This window comes from Dermacentor variabilis, unplaced genomic scaffold (assembly GCF_050947875.1).
Source record: "Dermacentor variabilis isolate Ectoservices unplaced genomic scaffold, ASM5094787v1 scaffold_20, whole genome shotgun sequence".
NCBI classification, from domain to species: Eukaryota; Metazoa; Arthropoda; class Arachnida; order Ixodida; family Ixodidae; genus Dermacentor; species Dermacentor variabilis.
This window is the reverse complement of record NW_027460368.1, coordinates 1,206,703-1,229,480: the sequence shown is the minus strand read 5'-3', so window position 1 is coordinate 1,229,480 and position 22,778 is coordinate 1,206,703. Positions and strand designations below refer to the sequence as shown.

Here is a 22,778-nt window from a genome sequence, read left to right as displayed (position 1 = left end):
GCTTTCTTCCACACCGTTTCGCAATGCTTTCCTCCTCCGCTTTCCTCTTCGCCCTCTCTGCGCACTCGGCATCTTTCATCCCCCGCTGCGCTCCGCGTGACGTGAAATTGTTCGCAGCATCGGCAATGTCATGCTAACGGACGACGACACAGATGCAGTTTTCTGAATTCTTGTGTGGTGCCTTATGCGTCAAGGTGCAGAACCAACTTGTTCATGTATCCCTTTTAATGCATCAACATATCTTTTCTCTATCTACAGCTGCTGCGGTAGCCCATGAATGCAAATAGGAAAATTGCTTTGTAAATATTTAGGGGCACGTTAACGAAACCGATCAGTCAAAATCAAGAGCCGTCCGCAACGGCCTCTGTCATGGCCGCTGTGCGAGGTTCAGGCGCCAAGTCTTACGAACAAATACAGAATGCGTTCCGACTGAAAAGCTGCCGCGGAGTGATTCTGACGATTAACCAAGCCCGCCGCGGCGTCTTGGTGGCTGTGGTGTTGCGCTGCTAAGCACAATCGAATCCCGGGATCGAATCCCGGCGGCCGCATTTCGGTGGCGGGATCGAATCCCGGCGGCCGCATTTCGATGGGAGCGAAAAGCAAAACCGTGCGTGTACCGCGCATTGGTGAAACGTTAAAGATACTCAGATGGTCAAGATTAATGCGGAGTCCCCCACTACGACGTGCCTCATAATCAAATCGCGATTTTGGCACGCAAAATGCCACAATTCATTCATTCACGATTATGCTAGCCCGTTGACTTCATAGTGTTAAAAAAAGCCGCGGCTGCCTTTCGGGCAGCCTCGCGAAAGCACGGACTCACTCACCGTTTTCTTTGCCGTGTCGCGACTACACTCTTAAGCAAAATTACACCCTTTTGCCACAAAACGATAATCGTCATCTGCCTTGTCCGTATATCTTTTCTTTAACGCGGCGAGACCCGATACTTTCCAGTAACGAACGGCATGCGCGTTATCAGCATGACATAGCATTCCCGACAGGAAAGTAGCGGGCGCGGCGTTTTCAAGAAAGGAAACGCAAGCAAGGCAGATGACGATTATCGTTGTGTGGCAGAGATACACCCCAAAGGGTGTAACTTTGCCTAAGAGTGTACACGCATCGAAGGGTGATAAGTGATGGCGAAAAAATATGGCGACCACCGCACAGCGAAACGAGCTAAAGCATAAAGCAAATGCGTGTCGCCCGGTATGCCCCAGCTGCGTTTAATCGCGAGAAGTGTAAAAACGTATTGCGTACTCATCTTGGAAACGTGCCAAGTTGTCCAAGTGAGTTGACGTCCTTCGTAATTAAAGCGGAACCGCGCAGGTTAAAAAAAAGCAAAAGAGAAAGTTAAAAAAAACCGTAAAACCAGAATAGACACTGTTTAGTATGGATTGCAGCTTGACGTCACGGGCTCTATATGCAAACCACGTAACCTTATCTCAGTTCCTTCCACCTGTGCAATGGGCAGGCCGCGGGCCGTGAAGACTGCGGAAGCACAGCGCGTCTACGAAGAACACTGTCGTGAATAGAAGGGGGAGTGTGCACGGCGACCGCGGGAGGCACGTAACACGGACGAAGATCGTGCTGCAAACTCCAAGGGCATGCACCTTGGGTTGGATCGACACCAACCGACTCCCCTCCTGTCGTAATTGTCAACATAGACGTGTCTGGGCCAGGCGGAAGGTGGTTCGTAGAGTTTCTTTTGGAAAAATTCGGCATTCGATGTTGCACAAACAATAGTGTTCCCACGACGCGTCATTGGTCGTGTATAGACCTCACATGGGCCAAGAACCTTTCCAGTGTCGCCACAGAGCCACTGGCCGTACGCCATAGCGATCATAAAGCGAAGGTTAGGAATAAAAAAAGAAGCATTCAGTAAGCAATTTAATAAAACAAATCACGAAAAACGAAATTAATTGTGGTATGTGTGTCTTATTTTGAATTAACATATTTATTATCACCATATAGACAGTTCTGCTGGTCATCCACCTTCACATTGTGTAATGGCTCTGAATTCTTTTATCATTTGTGGAGAAGTTCAGTGATCAGCTTTGTGGAGAAGTTCAGTGCGCAGGGATAACTTTTAATTTTTATGTTTGTTTAGTTGACGTCATCACTATGTCACTACGGGAAGTTTGAAGATTTTAAGCTCAATCCACCACGTGGTGGCCCACGAGCACAGAAAAGCTGGGTATGTATCTGGCGGAAACCGCCCAATAGATATGAGAAGAGGCGCTAACCAGAGTCAGACTAAACATCATGGCACAAAGCCTAGCACAGAACTGCCGAACACTGCCCGGCTATAACGGAACCGGCAAACTTACCTGCTTTAAGAAATACGCATTTTTCTGCACCATGCTAAGCTAAGAGACAGCACATGGTGAATTGCGGGATAAATCTTCAATTATTCAGTAGTGGAATTGTGCTGCGAAGGGACAAGGCAGCAGTAACTTCTGGGTTCTTCTATCTCCTCCTCAATATTATGAACCACCGAACCTGCAGCTATGGGCAGGGAAAGCAAGACTGATCACAGGCAAGCGCTGGCGGTAAAGTCAGCGCTTGCCTGTGATTTTTTTTTTTCTGCGAATTCGGACTTATCCATGTTTCTGGCTGTTCTCACGGCACGTTGTTCTTCCAAACTATGCGTACTGCTGCCGGCAATATGGTTCATATGATACCATTAAAATTTCTGTTGTTAAACAAAATTAAATTATGGCGTTTTACGTGCCAAAACCACTTTCCGATTATGAGGCACGCCGTAGTGGAGGACTCCGGAAATTTCGACCACCTGGGGTTCTTTAACGTGCACCTAAATCTAAGCACACAGGTGTTTTCGCATTTCGCCCCCATCGAAATGCGGCCGCCGTGGCCGGGATTCGATCCCGCGACCTCCTGATCAGCAGCCCAACACCATAGCCACTGAGCAAACACACCGCGGGTAATTTCTGTTGTGAATCGACATTCTTTTCAACCCTTTGTGAACTAACCTGTGCGGTTGCGCTTTAATTATGAGGGAATAATAATAATATTTGGGGTTTTACGTGCCAAAACCACTTTCTGATTATGAGGCACGCCGTAGTGGAGGACTCCGGAAATTTTGACCACCTGGGGTTCTTTAACGTGCACCTAAATCTAAGCACACGGGTGTTTTCGCATTTCGCCCCCATCGAAATGCGGCCGCCGTGGCCGGGATTCGATCCCGCGACCTCGTGCTCAGCAGCCCAACACCATAGCCACTGAGCAACCACGGCGGGTTTAATTATGAGGGACGTCAACTCACTTGGACAACTTGTCACGTTTTCAAGGCGAGTACCTTTCATTGGTGGCGTTTGCCCCTATACACTGCCTGAACTATACTCCGAGTTTGAAGGTAATTCATCGGTTGCTCTAGCGCCTTAATTACCTTCTCCGTGGCCGAGGCTCTTTCCTCTTAGCCGCGTACTTCTGTAGAAGGTACGAGGACGCTACGGCAGTACAGAATATGTTAGCCCACTCTTGCTTGAGAACACCCCCGAACTTCCGCTTATCAGGATTCCCCTCTTTATGGAGACACAATTTTGCCGCCGCAGGCACTGTGCACAGCTGTTCATCAGTTCATTGTGCACGACCGACAAGCGAGACCACGAAGAATATCTGGCGTGTGACTGCATGAAAAAGATGTGATAGCGAATAGATATAGGGACAGATGTCACTTGTATATTTACAAATAAACATACTTCCGACGCATATCGTAGGAATTCTTTTGTGTCTCCCTGTCACCACCTCAAACGAGAAGTTAGCGGCCCTCGGGATCCACAACACCTTCGCTGAGCTGTCGGACGCGGTTATGGCTTCGCAAAAGGCCAGACTAGAGAACACGGCGGCGGGCAGAGCCATCCTCCACCGGACCGGAACGGCAACGGAGCTCCGTGCCCTCGATGGGCAACGATCACTCCCGCCAGAGGTCAGAGGCAGGATCAAGGCGAACCCGATACCGAAGCACATGAGTCATGAACTCCATGAAGGACGACGCAAGGCTCGCGTCGACAGACAGCGCCGACAATTCAAGGGTGACCCGTACGTAACGTACGTGGACGTGGCGGCGTACCCTGTAGGGGGCCTCTTCGCAGTAGCCGCCGTGAACGGGAGAGACAACTCCTTGACCCTCGCGGCCTCCGTAAGGGCAGAGACCCCAGCTGCGGCTGAGACCATAGCCGCGGCGCTGGTAATAAAGCAAGAAGACAGGGTAGGCAGGGAAGTCCATGTCGTTACCGACTCGCAACAGGCCTGCCGTAACTTTACGAACGGACGAACACCGCTGCTGGCGGCTCAGATTCTAGGCCCGAGGCTGCAAGAATACCATCAAATCACGTGGACGCCGGGTCACGCGGGTCTGGAGGGGAACGAAAGGGCGAACGCCCTAGCTCGAGCGCTAATCAACCGAGCGGGGCAAGACCAATCGTCTCATCAATCCCCACCCTTTACCTTCATGCCCCTGCCATCCAATTACTGCGACCGACTCGAGATCCAGCGACTCAACCGCAGGATTTATCCTCCGCCTCACAAAAAGCTCAGCACTGAAGATGCCGTAGCTCTCCGACTTATACAGACTAACACATTTCCAAACCTACACAGATACAGTAACATGTTCCCACATACATATCGCGGCATCTGCCCCTGGTGCGGCGACACACGCCCTACACTCTTTCACATCTCGTGAGGGTGCGAGGGCAAACCTCAACACTTAAAGACTCCTAGCACGTCATTTGAGCGGTGGGAGGTACAGCTGACCGGCGATACCCTGGCGGGACAAGAAGCTCTCGTCCAGCTAGTACGTCGCGCAGCCATGGCCAGTGGAGTCCTGGAATGAGGACACCACCCACTCGACCTCAAGAGCAACCACCTCGATGGTCCGAATAAATGTTTTTCTCTCTCTCTCTCTCTTTTGTGTTATGCATAAACAGTGGTAAAGCTTCCTCGCCAGCGCTGATTCCCCATTGTTAGACAGTTACCTTGCAACGTCGAGGGCGTTCTCGCACTGGCGAGCAACTGGCATCATATTTAAGATCTGACTAGACTGCATCAGCTTGCTCAACTCCTGGCCAAGTTCACGTGTCACTATTCGCAAAGTGACGTCACGTAACTGAGCATATCACTTTTCTTCGCGCCAATTTCTGGGAACATATTGTCACGTGGTAGTGACGGTTAAGAAGGCAGCAAAACTGTGATTAAAGAAACGAGCGTTTTATTGGGCGAACTTGTGCCCTCAAAAACAGGCTACACCCAAAGAACAACGGTAGCGGCGAACACGATCGGCGGTCGTCGAAATCTGATCAACGGGTCAAGCGCGTCGGCTTTTACACATCAATCGTCGAATGTTCCAAACTAATCGCTGGGACCCGCGCGCCTTCCACAAAGTTCTGCATTATTCGCGTCGCGCAAACATGCAATCAGATTACACAAGGTTCGGTCACAGACAGTGGATGGAACCATCGATAACATTCCAGAAACTTCCGACACATGCAAGCGCCTCCTGCGCTGTGCGATAACATTTGTTAGGCGGTGAAACGTGTCGCCCGATGAACACAAGTACACGTGTCAATATCATCATTCGCGGCGGCAGCGCCACCGCAGAACGCACTGACACATCGAGCGCATCGAGGAAAGAGCAGTACGCTGCTTAAAGCATCGAACGCTCCTCTCCATAACAGCTTGTGCTGCAGCGTGTTCACTGTTCAGCGCTCCGCTTCGTGCTCATGGAAACGGCCATGCTCGAGAGGGGGGCGTCGCCGAGGCGTCTTCTGTGGGCGTCGATTAGCAGGGCTGCAGAGCGCGCGCGTTCGCCGCCTTTCGATGATTCTGACCCCTTTAAGGAAGAGGCAGAAAGCCTCCCGCGTTACCTTACGGAACTTCCAGGCTCCCGTGATCACGAGAAGGGCACTATTACGCCGCTAGCACAATCTCCAAGAAACTTCGTGCGGCCGTATCTGACGTCTGTGCCCAACGTCATCGCCGAAATGGTGACAGCGGCTCACTATAAGCTGTTGCTGGAGACCCTGATGTTTCGCACATGTCAAAATGGAATCGACCTCGGCAATGGGAACGCCGAGACCATCATCGGCAGCGATGGCCTTCTGTCCGGTAGCGTGCACGCAAGGTATGCTCGTAGCTCCAATGCCTGCTTAGCTTTTCCTTTCGCTGTGCTATTCTTGCTAAAGCGTTGGGCGTGTTCGGACTGCTTGGGATGACGGAAGAAAGTTTTCAATCAACGCTTAAAGGATGTAAGGGCGAACGATGCACTACCATTGATTTCTGTTCGAGGTATAAACTAAAAATTATGGGATTTTACGTGCCAACATCACTTCCTGATTATGAGGCACGCCGTAGTGGGGGACTTCGGAAATTTCGACCACCTGGGGGTTCTTTAACGTGCACCTAAATCTAAGCACACGGGTGTTTTCGCATTTCCCCCCCATCGAAATGCGGCCGCCGTGGCCGGGATTCGATCCCGCGACCTCGTGCTCAGCAGCCCAACACCATAGCCACTGAGCAACCACGGCGGGTGAGGTATAAACTACAAACTCTAATTGGTGTGCTGCTCAATGGCTCGCTTTGCATCTTTTACAGCGAACCTGTTAGCCTCTCGATAGTCGGCGTTTTTCGTGTCAGCGTCCATTAACAAAAAATCTTATGGATGGCCAAGCTTCTTTAAGAGTGGAACGCGACAGCATTGAAAGATCCCCGACTGCTTCTCGCGCTTCCCGGGAACTGCAGCGTATGTAACCGTAATGTTTACTGCGAAACGCTGGCGGGGAATGTTGTGCACGACGGCGAATTTTCTGGTAGAAACGCGGCCTCTTGCGTGAGCCGTTCTCGGACGTCGTGCACTGCCGCGCCAAAAAATTAAACCATTTACAGGTTTCTAATAGTTTCGCGATTTTAATGTCGGTCTGAAGATTGAACGTAAACGCATGCGCTGTCGGTGTTTTGTTTCATGAAATTTGTGGGCTGTCATTCGCAAAATTTAGAGAAACTTCGTCAGGAATGTAAGGCAAGTTATGAGCAACTATAGTGCTATAATGGTGTGGCGATATAACCCGCCTATTCCGCATGTCATATAGCAAGGCATCGCATAATAATACACCTAAATATCTACGGAAATTTTCGCTCACGGGCGAGTCCACCGGCACTGGGTTTTCTGCAACATGAGGGCCCTATGACGCTGTCGTGTTAAAACGTGGGCCTATCCCGGCGGCAGTGCAGGAGCAGTGGTTCGTACCCCCATGAGGCAGGCTTCAAGCACCCGGCAAAGAGAAGCGAGAAGTGCATGCATTATATGGAATCACGCATGCCACATACATAACGCAATTCATTTCAATATAGAACAAGCCCAGACCAAGCATCCAAACCCCGTAATTGATAAGGCGCTCCTGATAATACCAAGGTCGAAGCGCTCCCCGCATGCGTTTCCCTGTAAATATTGCTGTAGCGCAAGCTGCCGCGGCGACCGCAGCTTGCGACGCGCTGAGTGACGCCTGTAGCCTTTCGTCCATAAGAGAACCAGCCTAGCAACTGATTTCATTGTTGTAACACCGCTATGGGTACGCAACGTACAGTTAGGAATCCCGAGCCGCAGCGTGAACACTAGGGGTGTTAAAGGCAAAAAACGGCAATACGACCAGCTGCGGCCCGATGCCGAAATTACAATTACTTCCCTTACTACCCTTACTCTAAGGCAGTAAAGCATTGTGCACCCCCCTCAGCAGTTCTAGTGGTTCTCAGCAGCTTCGCTGGACATCCGCTTTCGCAGGGTTTGGATGGTGATTCCATTCGCGTCCGTCCTCTTAGTCTCGCCATTCCTTTTTATCCTATTGGTGCCACTGAGGGCTTCGAAGACAAAGTTATTGGTCTAGGGAGGTAACAATAACCGCATTACAGCTATGAACAATCAAATGAAGGGAACAATATACATCAGCTCTCAATACACCAGACCGTCTGTGCCCATGAAAGGTTCATTGGGGTGAAAGTTCTTTCCTCCCTCTTGCAGTTCCCGCTGCCTTCACGTGCAACTTCAGGGGATGGAGGTGCTGCAACGCTACTTTGTCTCCGTGGACGTTCACATTTATGAAGAGACAAGTGGCTCGTCCGACGACGTCTGTGAGTTCGAGGGCGCGTCTCATTCCTGTTAAACTTTTGTAATATTTTTTATTCTATGGCCCTAGAACAATTGTGGCAGGAAGAAATTCCCTGTGGCCAACGTAATAGTCACGTAGTAGTGACGCCGCAAAAGGCAGAAAACTGATTGACGAAACTAGCGTTTTATTGGGTGAACTTGTACCCTCAAAAGCAGGCTACGCTCACAAAGCGATAGCTGCGAACAGTCGGCGGTCGTCGAAAATCTGATATGCCGGTGAAGCGCGTCGGCTTTTATACATGAGCCATCGACCGTTCCAGGGAAATCGCTGGTGCCCACGTGTCCTCCAGAAAGTTCTTCACCATTCCGCGTCGCGCATACATGCCATCAGATTACACAAGGTTCGGTGGCAAGACAGCGGATAGAACCATCGATAACATTCCAGAAACTTCTCGTACATGCAGGCGTGTCCCGCGCTGCGCGATAACGTTTGGTAGACGGTCTCGTTCCCTCTGCTTGTCGTCTCAAATATATCTTGACGAAGTCTTCGTTCGGGAAAATTTATTCAAAGAGGTTATTTCTTAGATGAGAATACAGTTCTCAAAGGCAACGCTACAGTGCCAGCCGAAGGAGCGCAGCCCAGTGCGGGTTTTTCATGCGCGGATCGACAACCGCAAAAACATAGCATATAATAATCCAGTTATGATACCATACCAGCAGCGGTGCAACACATATATCACAAACGCTGGCTATCTGACTTCTACAACTGCAGTACTCGAGTATAGTTTAGGCATTGCAACTTGATTTTAATCCGCTACAACAGGTTTGCTCATGACGAGTAGTTCATGGCATAATATCGAATTTTTGCATTTCTTCACAAACGCTCCGCAGTAACAGACTTAACACTACAGTTTACATTATACCAGTCCAACTTGCTTCTTCAACTATTTCTCAAAATTAGGCGGTTCTTCAGGTGTTTAATGGCTGTAATTTGAAATAAAGCTAATTGAGGCTTACAGCTGTTTGCAGAATACGAAAAGGAATGTACCAATATATATACTCATTTTACCATGCTACACATTCAATTTACTTGAGCAATTTACTGGTGTTTGTTGCTTGAGGAATATACATGACGAATCTGTTTGGCGATGTGACAGAGGCCGCTCGGCCCAAATTTTTTTGTGAAATGACTTTTGGACTGTAAGGCTGCAGTCAGAAAGAGGCCGAACAGTCTTTCGTTAGTAGTATGGTACACATTGAAGATATAATTCCCCGGTGGAGGGTCCAAAATCAAGTCAAATATGTAAGGCTTGTTGTGTCTTCCTTACGAAGGTTTGCGAGGTTCTCTTTTATGTACTGACGAGGCGAACACTTATCCGGTTGTAGAGTTAAACAACGCTGGATCGAGACATGGCGTAGCAGTAGGTGCTTGAGTTTTCCTTTTCTAGGCAGCCTACGCTGCGCTGCAGTACTCCAGTATAGTTAAGGAATTGCAACTGGCGCCGTACAAAAACTGCTATATGGTTTAAATTCGAACTTGTACGACGCTGACGGGTTTCGCGCACAATGCGTGCCTCGCCATAAGTACAGTTGGTTGCTAACGTTGTTCGAGATCTGCGCCATATTGTCGATAAAGGCTACTGAGGGCCTCCATGAAACATTTCATCGCTTGCTATTGATTGGCTCTCGGCCTTCACCACGGAACGTTTCTTTCAAGTGATTGCTACTATGGTATTTATGAATTAACTATGTAAATAATCTACATAACAAGCCGTCGGGTTAGCAGCCATGGGCGGTTCGTCTTATGAGGGCTTGTTTCAGAGAGCGGGGAAAGTAGTAGCAAACTTTTTCATACGAAATGCGCGCCTAACTCTTTCTTTCACGCATTAATAAAGTGCCCATACCTGACTAGAACAACTCACGAGAGTAATAAGAATCATGATGAGAGCTTCGCAGGGCAGTATCTTTCTAACACGGACGACACGTTTACACCAAATACCAAGATTTTTCTTCCATGTAAAATGTCTCTCATAGCTAAGTACTAAGGGAATGTTACGTATTTAGCGAAGCATCGTACAGAACTTCGCGTATTGAATTTGCAGACATTCTTACGCAAAGTTTATGGACAGACGCGGCGCATATATGCATTGCAAAACCAGTAGAGCCCTTCAATGCTACATAGTTTGCGATATCCAAGCCGCAACCTTTCTCGACTCACGCGCTTTTGCAGAAGGAACAGTGGTTCAGGCATGGCAGCAGAAAGAAGCCCACATACCCTTGAATACGTACGGCTCGAGCCACCCATATCCCAAGCGTACACGAAGGCAACGCGCGCGGCCGCCGAGTGAGCCGGAGCGAGCGGCGTCCTCGCCGTGACGTCACTCGCGAGAGGGCGCCACTCCAAATTCTCGCCGCTAATGGTTGTGAGCAAGAAGCCCAGCATGGGTGAAGTGTTCAGTTAAAGCTAATCAGGGTAAAAGCACTCGCAGGAAGGGGCTGCTGGATGCGCAAGTGGTTTTTTATTTATTTATTTCTAGTACTGTTAGCCCTTTTCGGGCTGTACAGGGTGGGAGGATTGACACTATTTGTCAACACATCAAGCAATGAAACAATAAATACATCGCGAGAGGTACATTTCCAGCTTCCGTTCAAATGATTGTACAGTCATTGTGTCATCAAAAATCTGTACATCAAGGCCATTCCAGTCTTCAATTAACAAGGGGAGAATATTTAAAAACATCAATTCTGTCATTGTAAGGCATAACAACATAAGGGCGATTCACATGGGGAGAGACTCTGCCAGGAAGTAACAAATAGCGCGACTGATCTAAGTTAAATTTATTAGTAGAGAGCTGGTGCAAAAACTTCAGTCGTGCGATTTTTCTGCGTGTTGCCGATGTCGGTAAATTTGCCCTAGCTAGCAAAGCGGTTACGGACTGTGGGATTCCGATACGCTGAAAATATAAACCGTACTGCAAGTCTCTGAATGCGTTCAAGTTGGTTAATCTCATATTGCTGGTGAGGATCCCATATAACACCAGCATATTCCAAAGAAGGGCGTACAACAGCTGTATAGGCCTTAAGTTTAACTGCAGGCGTTGCATGCGGCTATTTTGTTTTCAATAATCCAAGTTTTCGCTGAGCAGATCCACATATGTTGTTTACATGATTCTTCCAATTGAGGTTATTTGAGATGGTGACACCAAGATACTTTAGTTTTGTCGTGCGGGCTATTTGTTTGTTGCCTACGCATTAATTAAAACAGTGGTATTTTCTTGTTCGAGACAGTCATACACGCGGTCTTTTCAAAATTAATTTCCATATTCCATTTGGAGCACCAATTGCGGATTCCTTCCAAGGATTTATTCAGTAATTTTTGATCATCTATTGATTTCACTGGGCAGTACAATATACAATCGTCCGCAAATAAACGAACCTCAACACTAGTATCTATATGCTCGGCTATATCATTAAAGTAAATCAAGAATATCGGCCCCAACAGACCCTTGCGGTATACACCAGAAGAAACGGGTAAACTTTGGGAGTACGTGTTGGCCATTAATTTCTACAAATTGCAGCCTATTTGTCAAGTACGCCTGAATCCAATTATTAATTTGTTCGTTGACCCCAAAGTCGGCAAGCTTGCTCATCAGCTTGCTGTGACAGACCTTATCGAATGCCTTTGACATATCAATTGAAATTACGTCAACTTGCGCTTTCGAGTTGACTACCTCAGCAAAGCTGTGGATAGTTTCAAGCAGTTGGGTCACAGTTGATAGACTTCTTCGATAGCCATGCTGCTTACTGTAGAAAAGATTATTTTCTATGTACTGAACTAACTCCTTAGCAATTATGTGTTCCAGGACCTTGCATATTGTGCACGTAATAGAAATCGGGCGCTAATTCCCAATGGCAAGCTTGCTTCCTGATTTGAAAATTGCTTTTACCCTTGTCATCAGCCTGTCGGTAGGTATAATACCGCTATGAAGCGATAACTAAAAAAGCTTTTCGAGAAAGCATGCCACCCACTCAGAATAACGTTTAAGAAAAGCGTTTGGAATCTTATCCGGGCCCGGTGACTTTTTGTCGTCTAGTCTTAGCAAGGCAGCAATCATACCTTCTTTGGTGATAACAATATCGTTGCTGGAAAGATTCATGTCCGAGTGTTTTACAATACTATCAACCTTTGAAGTGAATAGAGCAGAAGTACTTGTTAAATGCTTCAGCAAGGAGGGAGGGTTCAGAACACGACATACCATCTACAAGAACGGCTTCGATTGTGTCTCTACTCCTTGACATGTATCGCCAGAATTTCTGCGGCGATTCTTTCATATATTTAGTTAACGTATTGGAAAGGAAAAAGCCTTTAGCTTTTTTTAACTCGCTACGCACTTGCGCATTGAGGTTACTGATAGCTGTCGCGTCTCTTTGAATTCTCTGACGTGCACGGCGCAGTCGCTGTTTTAGATGAATATCTCGGGTAATCCATGGGTTTGGCCTATCTGTCCTTTTTGTTTTTTGGGAAACGTATTTGAGCAAGCAATCATTTACGACTCCTAGGAAATGACGCCAGAGCCCATTCACGTCTTCATGATGTGGCATTTCATCGACACCGATTTCCAAGCGGTCGAGAATTGATGTGTCGTCGGCTCGAAAAAAAAATCATACTTTACTAGCCGATTTCTTAAGAGTGTGCTGCTGCCTTTAAGAGACGAAATTGCTGCTTAGTGGTCGGATATTCCTACTTCCACATCAATGTCATAATCAAACGTTCCCTCGGATAGAAACAATAAGTCCAACATCGTCGAACTTGCTGCACGTACTCGCGTTGGAGACGAGACCACCTGAATAAGACCGAGCTTAGTCATTTTTTCTAACATACTGTCTGCATGAATCCTATCAGTGGAACTTGGGATTCTTACCTCTCAATCTACACCAGGCAAATGGAAGTCACCAGTGATTATTATTCTCGCTTTCTTAACGCTGCTAGGTAATTATGAGGGCTTTCAAAGAATTCCAGAGCTGCCAGGAGGCCTATAGATGACGCCCACTAACAATAGTCGACACCAAGCGTTTTCATGCCCTTCAAATGATGGTAAGGGCTCGTATTTTAGTGGTTTCTTTAACAATAGCGCAACGCCCCCGCCTCTAGTTAATCTGTCATTTCGCAAGACATTATAGGAAGAAGGAAAAACTTCATCACTCGCAATATCATCTCTCAACCATGTTTCTGTAATAGCTATTAGGTCAGGGTCATGCGTTAAAGCCAATCCCTCGCGCAACTCCGTCTTATTCACAATTCTTTGGGCTTTCAAATTCACGAGCCGTATTTCATGCTGCTTCTCTTGTCAATCACGGTTCAGCGAAGGGTTTCTTTTGCTACCGCGCATCTTTACCCGCATGCCAGACTGTTCATCCCACAAGTAGGCCTCATCATCCACAAAAAGCCTATCATGCACGAGCTTAACTTTGGCTCCTCGACGGTATAGCTTGGGCTAAGAAATGCGGCTAAGAAACTTTGAACGTGGCGCTCCAAAGGAGGGCGTACCAAGCAAGGCCGAGCGCGAAGGAGGATGGATAATGCAAGGTCGTTTTAATTTACAGGCAACTGTGGGGAAGGGCATAAGCCATAACTTCCGTCAATATAAAATATTTGTAGAGGCCGTATGGATTCTGGAATCGGTCATTGGTGAAGTCGTGCCTATAATTAAAGCATTCTGCTAGAAGTGCATAAGGCATTTTCTACTTTCACGTACGCTTCTTTTTTTTGAGTCACATGTATTAGAAAACAGTGCGTTTCTTTAAGTAACAGTATCGGTGCCTAATTTGGTTAAGCCACGTCTTGCTGATAAGCACGGGCCCGACGTTTCGATTTCCGGCTCCGGTAGGAGCGTCACATGCGGCATGCAGACATTCATGCGCTTCAGTGTTGCATTAGATTCTGACAAGTGAATATCTTGGAAGTGAGGTTATTTTCAATTCGCTGGCTATCAACCGTAGCGAGCGCATTCCCGCTTCACAAGTCAGATTGAAGCGGGAGGCATGAGTACCACCATGGACGCTTGAACGTACAGCTATTCCAAACTGTTTCTATTGCATTTCCACAATCAGTCCTGCACGGTTGCTCAAATTTTTCGGAGACATTTCACCTGTCTGTCTGCGGCGTCACAAATACCGCAAAGGTGTGATATGGCGTGTACACACTGATTAGACGAAACAAAAGAAAAATACTTACGTTTCTACACTTTTTTCTGCCATTACTACTCCGCTATGTAAAAAATTTTCAGGCTAAGCCCACTTCTGTCTGAAACGCGATGTCGCAAAACTACGAAAGCCCAACACGTCAAAGTGGCGTGTGCTCGTTAAAGATGCATTTGTATGCTGCATAAAACTGGTTTTGAGAGCCCAGCTCTTAGGCTCCCGTTCCTGCGTTGGTGTCGGCGGCGCAAACGTGCACAGCCAAAGATGAAATAGCGAATGCGGAGCGAGAGATGAAAGACGCAAGCCGCGAACAACGGAGACCAATGTGAGCGGCCCCTCGTACTCGCGGGAAACTGGTACCATGCGGACCTGCCCGACCGCTCGATGCGCACCTCTCAACCCGACCGCTCGTTTCGTATGATCGTCTGCTTGAGTCAGATCTCGCTCGCGCTTGTTTGGTTTGCTTGATTTGCGATTGTTTTGTAGTCTGGTTGTAAGCGCGGCACAAACTGTGTAGTACTTTCTGGAAGCCATGCGACACCAGCGATTACACTTGAACCTTCGGTGAGTCTCGTATAAAAGCAGACGAGCTTGACCCGCCGATCAGATTTTCTACGACTGCGGACTTTTTTGCCTCACTATGTCGCGGAATGAAAACACGTATAGAGCTGCGCTGAAATGTCGCATTAGGGAGTATCGTAATCGTCGGTGAAATTTTATTTCGGAATAGCCTGGAGACTGACCCGTTCCGGAAAGAATAAACTGTCTGCCAACAGATCATTCGAACACTGGCGACTCGGAGCTGCGGGCCAACACCAATTTATTTGCGCCTAATTAACATTTTCGTTTGTATGTATAACATTGTCGCGCTCTTGCTGCACATTTACGGTATCGCTCTGCCAACTTCGCTGAGGATTCGTTTCCGCTGCATTCTTAACCTTCCATTGCACTCCGCCTCGATTTTCGACCCGACACCCCAAGCTATAAGCAAGGGGAATCGGGCAAATCAAAGACGCCAGCACCACCCTCCTCATTCGATTATCTATACTTACACTGCACTAGCTCGACCCCACCGAAACATTTACTACTGCTGCGTGCTCCTCGCCTCTTGTCGGGCAATTAGATGAGGAAGGCCGGTCAGGTAGGCAATGCTATTCGTTTCGAAAGTCAACAAAACTGACCACCTATAAACGAGGAGAGCGTTTGATTGGTCGGTTCAAACAACGCTGCGGGTCACCGCCCGGTGCTTACATCGGCGGTTACGTAAATATGAAGTCAGGAGATTGGAATAGTTGTACGTTATAGGGCCCATGTTTGACAACGTTATTTCTTAGCGTTCATGCGTTCTACACTTAAGCTTACATAGCTTACGTAAGTCACATAAATGCAATGCGTTACAGAGGACGGTGGGGTCGAAATGCAGAAACGCCCGTGTGCCGTGCCCTGCCTGCATGTTATAGAACAGCGGGGGGTCAAATTAATCCGGAGTCCCACACTACTGTGTGCCTCGTAGTAATGTGGTGGTTCTGGCACGTAACACCCCCCGCCATTCATATTTTTAATATTACACATCCTGGTAGGCTTTTGCTGCTGCGATTAGTTATATTTTTGGGTGTGGCTGGATACTGAGCGGCCACGAACGGTAATCTTTGACAAAATGAATAAAACGAGTCAGTTGTAAATAACGCTCTCATGGAAGGTGTAGAATATATTCTGTTTGTTTGTCTAATGTATTCATGTCTCTTAAGAATAGCTTTATTTTCGACTCCTTTATTACTGAAAGAGAGCCCGAGTAATGCATGACTGCTGTGACTGTTAGGATGGATAGCTTGCAAAATAGTGCGCACCCTCTTCTGTACAGCAGTCAGAAATGGAAAGTCTGGTTGGAAAACAAGGCATATTCCCGTTATCGCTCTCGATGATACTAATCCTCCTTGGTGATTTCTGACCGCCTCTCGGCCAGTTGAGTAGAGCTGCATCTTTTGCGTTTCACGAGATCGCGATAACGCGGCTTAGAACTCGCGCTCTTCAGCACTGTGCAGTTACGCGTTGGCACCAGTCTACGAAGACTCATTGTTTCTTGAACAATGAGGAAAAGCCCGCAATAGCATTTCCATTTGGAAAATGCCTTTCTCAAACATGCACAGAATATTTTTGCAAATGGTATATTTTTCTAGATAAGGTCAGTCGGCAAATAGACTATACTGTTTCAGCTTTCATTTCTAATTTTTGATGCTTCCTCCCGGACTTGCCGATTCTTCAGGTTTCGAAGTTTCTCGCTTATTTTTTAGCTTTACTCCTGGCGTTACTATTCGTCCCCTATATCTGCAAGTGTGGAGCGCTCTGTCTTGCTTAAAATAGGTGCCTTCACTTTTCACGCAGCGTCGTATGTAGCACTGCAGCCCAACCTGCTGGATGGTTTCGGTTGGGCCAAGTCCACACTGCACCTCGACTTGTCTGCGCATCTCAAGGAAAGGTTGCGGAGTTCGTCGGTGAGTGCTGTGGCGCGTATTATGTACACCATAAACTAAGTGGACAGAAAGGTGCGTTTGTCATTTGCATGCACACATTTTGCAGCAAGCTTAGGAGGGCTATAATGCTATACGGCTGTCTTAGGTCCCGGAATTAGCGTGCGGAAGCCGAATCGTGCTGTAGCTGACTGTGATAAAGATCCCGTGAAGATGCAGGGGCGCTAACAATATTAGCATTTATGATCGTAATGTACCTTTTATTTCAATCAATCTCCTACAAGACCACTTGCCGTGAGCTGAACGATGAACGTTTCATTGCGCGTCTGGCCATGCGTACTCTGAAGTCCTTTGGCTCCGAACCACGTCAGGACGGCTTGTCGCCGGGGTGCGGTTTTTCAGCGCTCGCGCCGCTGCGTGTCTCGTCTCATTGTGGTTCTCATTGCGTTCCGACGCGTCGTCCGCGCGCGCCGGGAACCACTTGAGTCTTGCTTTTCTGTCTTGCAGTTTGGCCGCTCGCAGTAGGCGCTCTGCCTCCCTGCAGATTTGGCCTTTGGCGTAGTTTCGCACCACCTGTCTCGAGTCACTCAGCACCGTGTGGCAGTCTGCGTCGGCAATGGCCAGGGCGATGGCTACCTTGTCAGCTGGTTCCACTTCGGCGCTTCTCACGCTCGCTGCCGTCCTGAGAGCCTTGGCCCTCGCCGCTCTCCTTCCTTTGTTGAACTCGGGATTCATGTTGGGTATGGGATCGATTCCGGACTGGCGTCGGACTTCTTCGGGGACGGAGAGCTTCATCTCCGCCTCGTTCGAGCGTCCTATTGCCAGGTCGTCCAGTATCTTCCTCCCGGCTTTGGTCGTGGACAGCCGCTCCAGTTGAGAGGTCCGTTGCGCTTCGGCTATTTCTTCGAGAGTGTTGTGTATCCCGAGTTGTAAAAAGCGGGTCGTGCTCGTGGACTCCAGCAGGCCCAGCGCCGTCTTGTGCGCTCTTCTGATGATCACGTAAAAGCCAAGAATTTAGTAGAATCTAAACTTCGGCGAGTTGGTGGTAATTCACGTCTCGAAACGCTCCTGTTTCGTGTGCTTCTTTGCCTATGACCTCGTCTGCTTAGCGCTTTAACTTTTAAAAGCCAAGAATTTAGTTTTTTTTCCTTTCCCTAGTGCGTGGTAGCCAAGCGTGCTTTATTTGGTTAAACTTTACTTTCTGGCCTCTCGTATCACTTCCCTCTCACCTCAACCAGTCTGGATTTCTTCGCGCACATGATTACGGGTTGTGTAAACAAAGTTGTGCTCCTCTGACACACCTTCGCGCCGCTGCTGATTGGGGGCCCTACCGGGCGATGATTCAGATTGGGGTGGTATGGATGCAGATAGGCAGATGTTTCGTGTGATCCTCTAAATTGCGCGACTCTAGTAACGTCGATGGAGATAAAGCCATGTTTGACGGCAGCGTTGAGCACGCTTCAGGATAGTTGCTTTATGTTAGCCGCCTCTACATTGAAATTTTCGCTGAATAATCGTCTTTGCGTTGCTTCACAAGCAGAACTGCTGTAGTTGGTCGGTGCCTTTCTCCGCCAGATTTCTTAGGCGCAGCAGGTGATTGGCTAGCTGCGCTGCGCACCGAATTCTGGATGGCGTCAAGGAGAGACTCGCGGCGACTGAGCAACACGGCGTCGTTGCCTTTCACCGCCGACGAGTTGCATTGAAATGGCCTCCACTTCGCTTGAAGCGCATTTAAATGTAGCTCTTCCCCGCTGGCATCGCAAAGCTTGGGAACGTACGATAATTCCCCGCCGTTGCGTGCGCTTTTTGGCTGGTACTATCAAGTCAGGGTGGTACTACCACTCGTGGGTACAATTTACTTTGTCATGGAATAAAGACGTTGTATGAAATTTGCGCAACACTTGCTATTCCCGGCATATCTGGTTGATTTATTCGTGTTAATGTTGCTGCACATGCGCGCAAGTGGATCCGAGCAGCCCAGGGTGCGAGTTTGTTCGCGATTAGCTAATCCCGCGAGGTAGCTAGCAGCGTTCTACCGTCGTTATCAGATTAACTCGCATCACAGTAGTGAGCTCATTGTCATTGTTAGTCGGTGTGAGTATACATTTAGGTCACAAAACATGTACTTGACAGAGCGCCGTTCCCTTAGATTCTTATCAGCGGTATAGTAAAAACGGGCAGCACTTATCGGCCAAGACCGCTGTACCTGATGTCAGTCGTAACAGTGCGATTATCTCCCTCGTTTTCTTCTACCAATAACTGCAGTGGAGTGTCGGCTTCGACATGCGAATGAAGATGGCGAGCACAATCAGAGCTAGCGCAATAAAACTCGCATAACCAAGGACTAGGGACACCAACTACTATCGCCTAGCAGCCGTAAGTGCTGACAACTATGGTTTGCAAGTCCTGCATTTGGGTAAATTATCACAGTGGCCATCCTTTAGGAACGTGCCGAAAAAAACTTCCGTGGCCTGAGCTCTCGATCCCAGATGCTCCATACTGTATTCCGTAGAAGAAAACAAGTCCAAATTTAAATATAGAAAGTCGACGGTAACCGTCAGAATTCCGAGGCAATTTTATAGTCGCACGATTTGCGGTTGAATTATTGTCGCTTCAACATTGTAGGGCATTCGATTCATTCATAGGGCATTTAACATTCGATGGTACTTACAAAATTACCATCGTAATATAGACGTCACGCAATCAACGGCAAAATTAAAGATCCGAGCCTGCAGGAGAGTCGCTGCGATATATCGTATGGTGGCCGAGCGTTTTCATCGAAGGGAGATGGAACTCGTGGATAAGATAAAACGCTAGTCCACAAATTAAATTCCAGCAGTCGTTTTTTTCGTTTTCTTCGCATTGACCACGCACTGAGATGCAGAGAAGCGCCGACTCCGGCATTGGCCAACGCACTTGCTCTGCACCCTTGACAATGCAGTGAATCCGCTCTCCCTCAGCGTGTGCGGCATGCCGCCGTGCTATCTGCCTCAGCTGCTCTCCCTCTTCACAACAGACCTGCGCAGTTTTTTTTTCTTCCTGTGGCGCAAATGAAACAAGGACGTAGAAGAGAACATACACACACAGGCGTGTTATTTGCGCTACAGGAAAAAACTGCAAAATATTACACCAACAAGGCTAAATATCTACACTGACAGACCTTCGGAAGTGTTTCTCCCAGTCTGCTAGCCCTGATTTAACGCGTCGTGTGCCGAAACAATCGTATACCAGCCAGCTTAAGTAGCTGTTACGCGGCTGCGTAGTATCAAGAACCAAGCTACGTGTCAATGTCCGATTACAAAAACAAACGCGCTGTGCATTGTTCCGTTGTTGGATAAGTTTTGCAAACATAAAACGATTGCTTTAATTTTCTCTGTACGAAATACTGCAGTAATCGGTTAATGAAAAAATTCATTGAATTGCGTGTGTTGCCCAGTTTCCAAAGTATTTAAGTTGTCAAATTACTAACAAACGTAACTGATTATAAGTAAATCTAATTATTCACGTACAAGCCTGATTACTACATTATTATGTTACTGTTATGAAAAAGTAGCCGTCACCTTTGGGTGGCTACATCTTTCACAACTATTTACCTAAATAAAAAAGGTGGGTAGGGTAGACTTAAGAAATTATCAAATTTGTACCAATTTGGGTAGCGCTCTGTGTTCTCGCAGGAACAGAACGTTTGCAGCTACGGCGTTTCCGTAGATGAACTTTACGGTGGCAAATTGGGTTGTTTGTCCTTTCGTTCACCACCCCTCTTTCAGAATCTCGTTTCTCTCCGGCAAAAATTTAGTGGGCATTGGGAACAACATGCTACGAAATGTTCAGTTTTTGGGCGCGTGAGGAGCGCCGTTATAAATTGCTAAGCTGTCGTGTGGGGCCTGAAAACCATCCTTCGAGTAGTTAATTACATTTTAGAATCGTAATGGTAAGAAAATTCTAGCAAATTTCTTTATAAATCTTTGCGCACGTGTACAGGAGACCTTCTCGAAGCTTCGAATTGACCGTAAAAAAAAGTAGCTCAGTTGCAGTTAATTTGAGGGCGTTATTTGTAAATGAGCTGCGCTTTCAAGAGCACCTGTTCAACAGCTGTAGCTCTGCTCGTATGTAGACCCGGCGAAGTGGGTGAACGAGGCCGGTGAGATATTCTTACAGCAACTGGAAAAACTTCAACTGGAAAAGTTATCGTACAAGTGCCCCCTGTCTACCTTTCTACTGCGCATTAATTTTAGTCGCAAATGAAGTCAGTCGCGCAAGGTTACCATACTGTTTTAAATATGCTAGAGTAAATGGTATTACATGTTTCACTTTCTTTGAAACCCCTACCTGTTTTCGTTGTAGATTCGTGCTACCTTCCGGAAGAAAAGTTTTCCTTTCATACGCTACATCGCAGCATTGCCTGGTGTCTTTTATAGAACTTCCTTTGCCGGATCCTGTGGTTTACAAAGTTGGCAATTTTATTTTCTCCGAATAATGTCCATGCGTCCGATATCCGCACGACAGCAATTCTTCCTTTGCAGGAGGATATGAAGGCATTGCTTCAGTTTAATAAAGAACTGCTCTAAGCGCTACGCATTCGATGATGCGCCATTGCATAAAGGCATATTTATATAAACCAGTGGCAGTTATTCCTAAATATTCTCTTCTGAAGGATCCATTGTGCTGTGTACGTAACGTTGAAAATCTGTTACCTTCATATTGTCTATAATCCAGTAGCAATACTCTTTTATCGTTTGGTCGTTCGGGCAGAGGTGATGCATTTCTGCGCACTTCAATTAAACTGAAACCTATGTTCGTCCTTCTAGGTTTCTTACCTAATCCGTTCTGTGTGGGTTACTTAAGTATGCCTAAGCCGTATATTAAAGGGGGGGGGGGGGAAGTGGGAAGATTGCTCGTGCACACGGATTTAGGGCCGCATTAAAGAGCCCCAGGTGTTCAAAATTTATCCGGAGTCCCATCACTGTGGTGTGCCGTGTACAGAGAACGTGATTCTGACTCGCAAATCTCCGCCATTTATTTTTTATGTAAACGTCAAATATTACGTGAGGATTAGGTAATCAATACAAACTTTCACACTTGTCTTTGGCAGCCCTAGAGTATCTTCAGTTTAATCCCTTTCCGTAGTGGGCGCACACTGATATGTGCTTCTCATAACCTTCTCGGGTATTTTCCAGTTTCTCTCTTCGTCGTTTCTTTTTGCGCTATGCTTACGTTGAGCTTTTTTATCCATTGCTCTCGAGGAAAATTATGTTAGTCATTAATCGTTACTTATTATTCGCTTCTCTAGTTTTGTCTTCGTGCGGCTCCCACTCGCGCCGACATCCGCTACCAGGCACCGGTGCGCGTACTCCAGCTGTCGGAGGACTGCTGGCCTGTCGGCGCGAAGCCCGTGTTGATTCTCCTCAAAGACGGCTTCGCTCACGAACTGCTTCCAGACAGCCCCCAGGTGAGACCCAGGTGGAGAAGGACCCAGCCTCTCACCTTTGCTTCGGCGGGAATGCACTGAGAGCGACCTCAGTGCAGAATGCAGAAAAGGCTCGTGTACTTATATATTTAGATGCTCGTTAAAAAAAACCGGGTGGCCAAAATTAACCCGTGGTTTTGGCTCGCAGAACGCCAGAATTTAACTAATAATAGGCACGTTCGCGTACTGCCGTGACTAAGACACCTTCCCAGTGTCAAAATTATTGATCAAGCGAATATTTACTTCCGCAATTTCGGCTTTTTGAGGCAGTGCAATGACGAATATAAGTGTAAGTCGCGGAATAGGACTAAGTTATGTTGCTCGATCTTCCGCTGCAGACGTTGAACCACCCAGCACTGTTTCCTTGTGGAATGCAGGACGTCGCATCTCTGGGCGATCGCACACCGGTCACTCTCGCTTCGTTGAGAGCCTACAGGTTGGTGAAATTATCATACTTTAGGAAATGACGCATCTATTTTTTTTAAATGAAGTTTCTTTCTTAGCTGATACTTTAGTTCGCTGCAAA

The 22,778-nt window shown here is 47.5% G+C and overlaps 1 protein-coding gene across 1 annotated transcript; it reads left to right on the top strand.

The window, feature by feature from the left end:
- Nucleotides 1-5,775: 5,775 nt before the first annotated feature.
- Nucleotides 5,776-22,294, top strand: LOC142568527 (uncharacterized). The gene is made up of 4 exons (XM_075678436.1): nucleotides 5,776-6,139; nucleotides 8,030-8,139; nucleotides 16,700-16,809; nucleotides 22,076-22,294. Exons 1-4 carry the CDS (start codon nucleotides 6,000-6,002, stop codon nucleotides 22,292-22,294), a joined length of 579 nt encoding a protein of 192 aa, XP_075534551.1. The 5' UTR covers nucleotides 5,776-5,999.
- Nucleotides 22,295-22,778: the final 484 nt, after the last annotated feature.

Coding starts and splice junctions, on each gene's coding strand:
- LOC142568527 (XM_075678436.1), top strand. CDS start 6,000: ATGGTGACAGCGGCTCACTATAAGCTGTTGCTGGAGACCCTGATGTTT. Junction 6,140..8,029: donor TCCGGTAGCGTGCACGCAAG/GTATGCTCGTAG, acceptor TCCCTCTTGCAG/TTCCCGCTGCCTTCACGTGC. Junction 8,140..16,699: donor TGGCTCGTCCGACGACGTCT/GTGAGTTCGAGG, acceptor CTTTTCACGCAG/CGTCGTATGTAGCACTGCAG.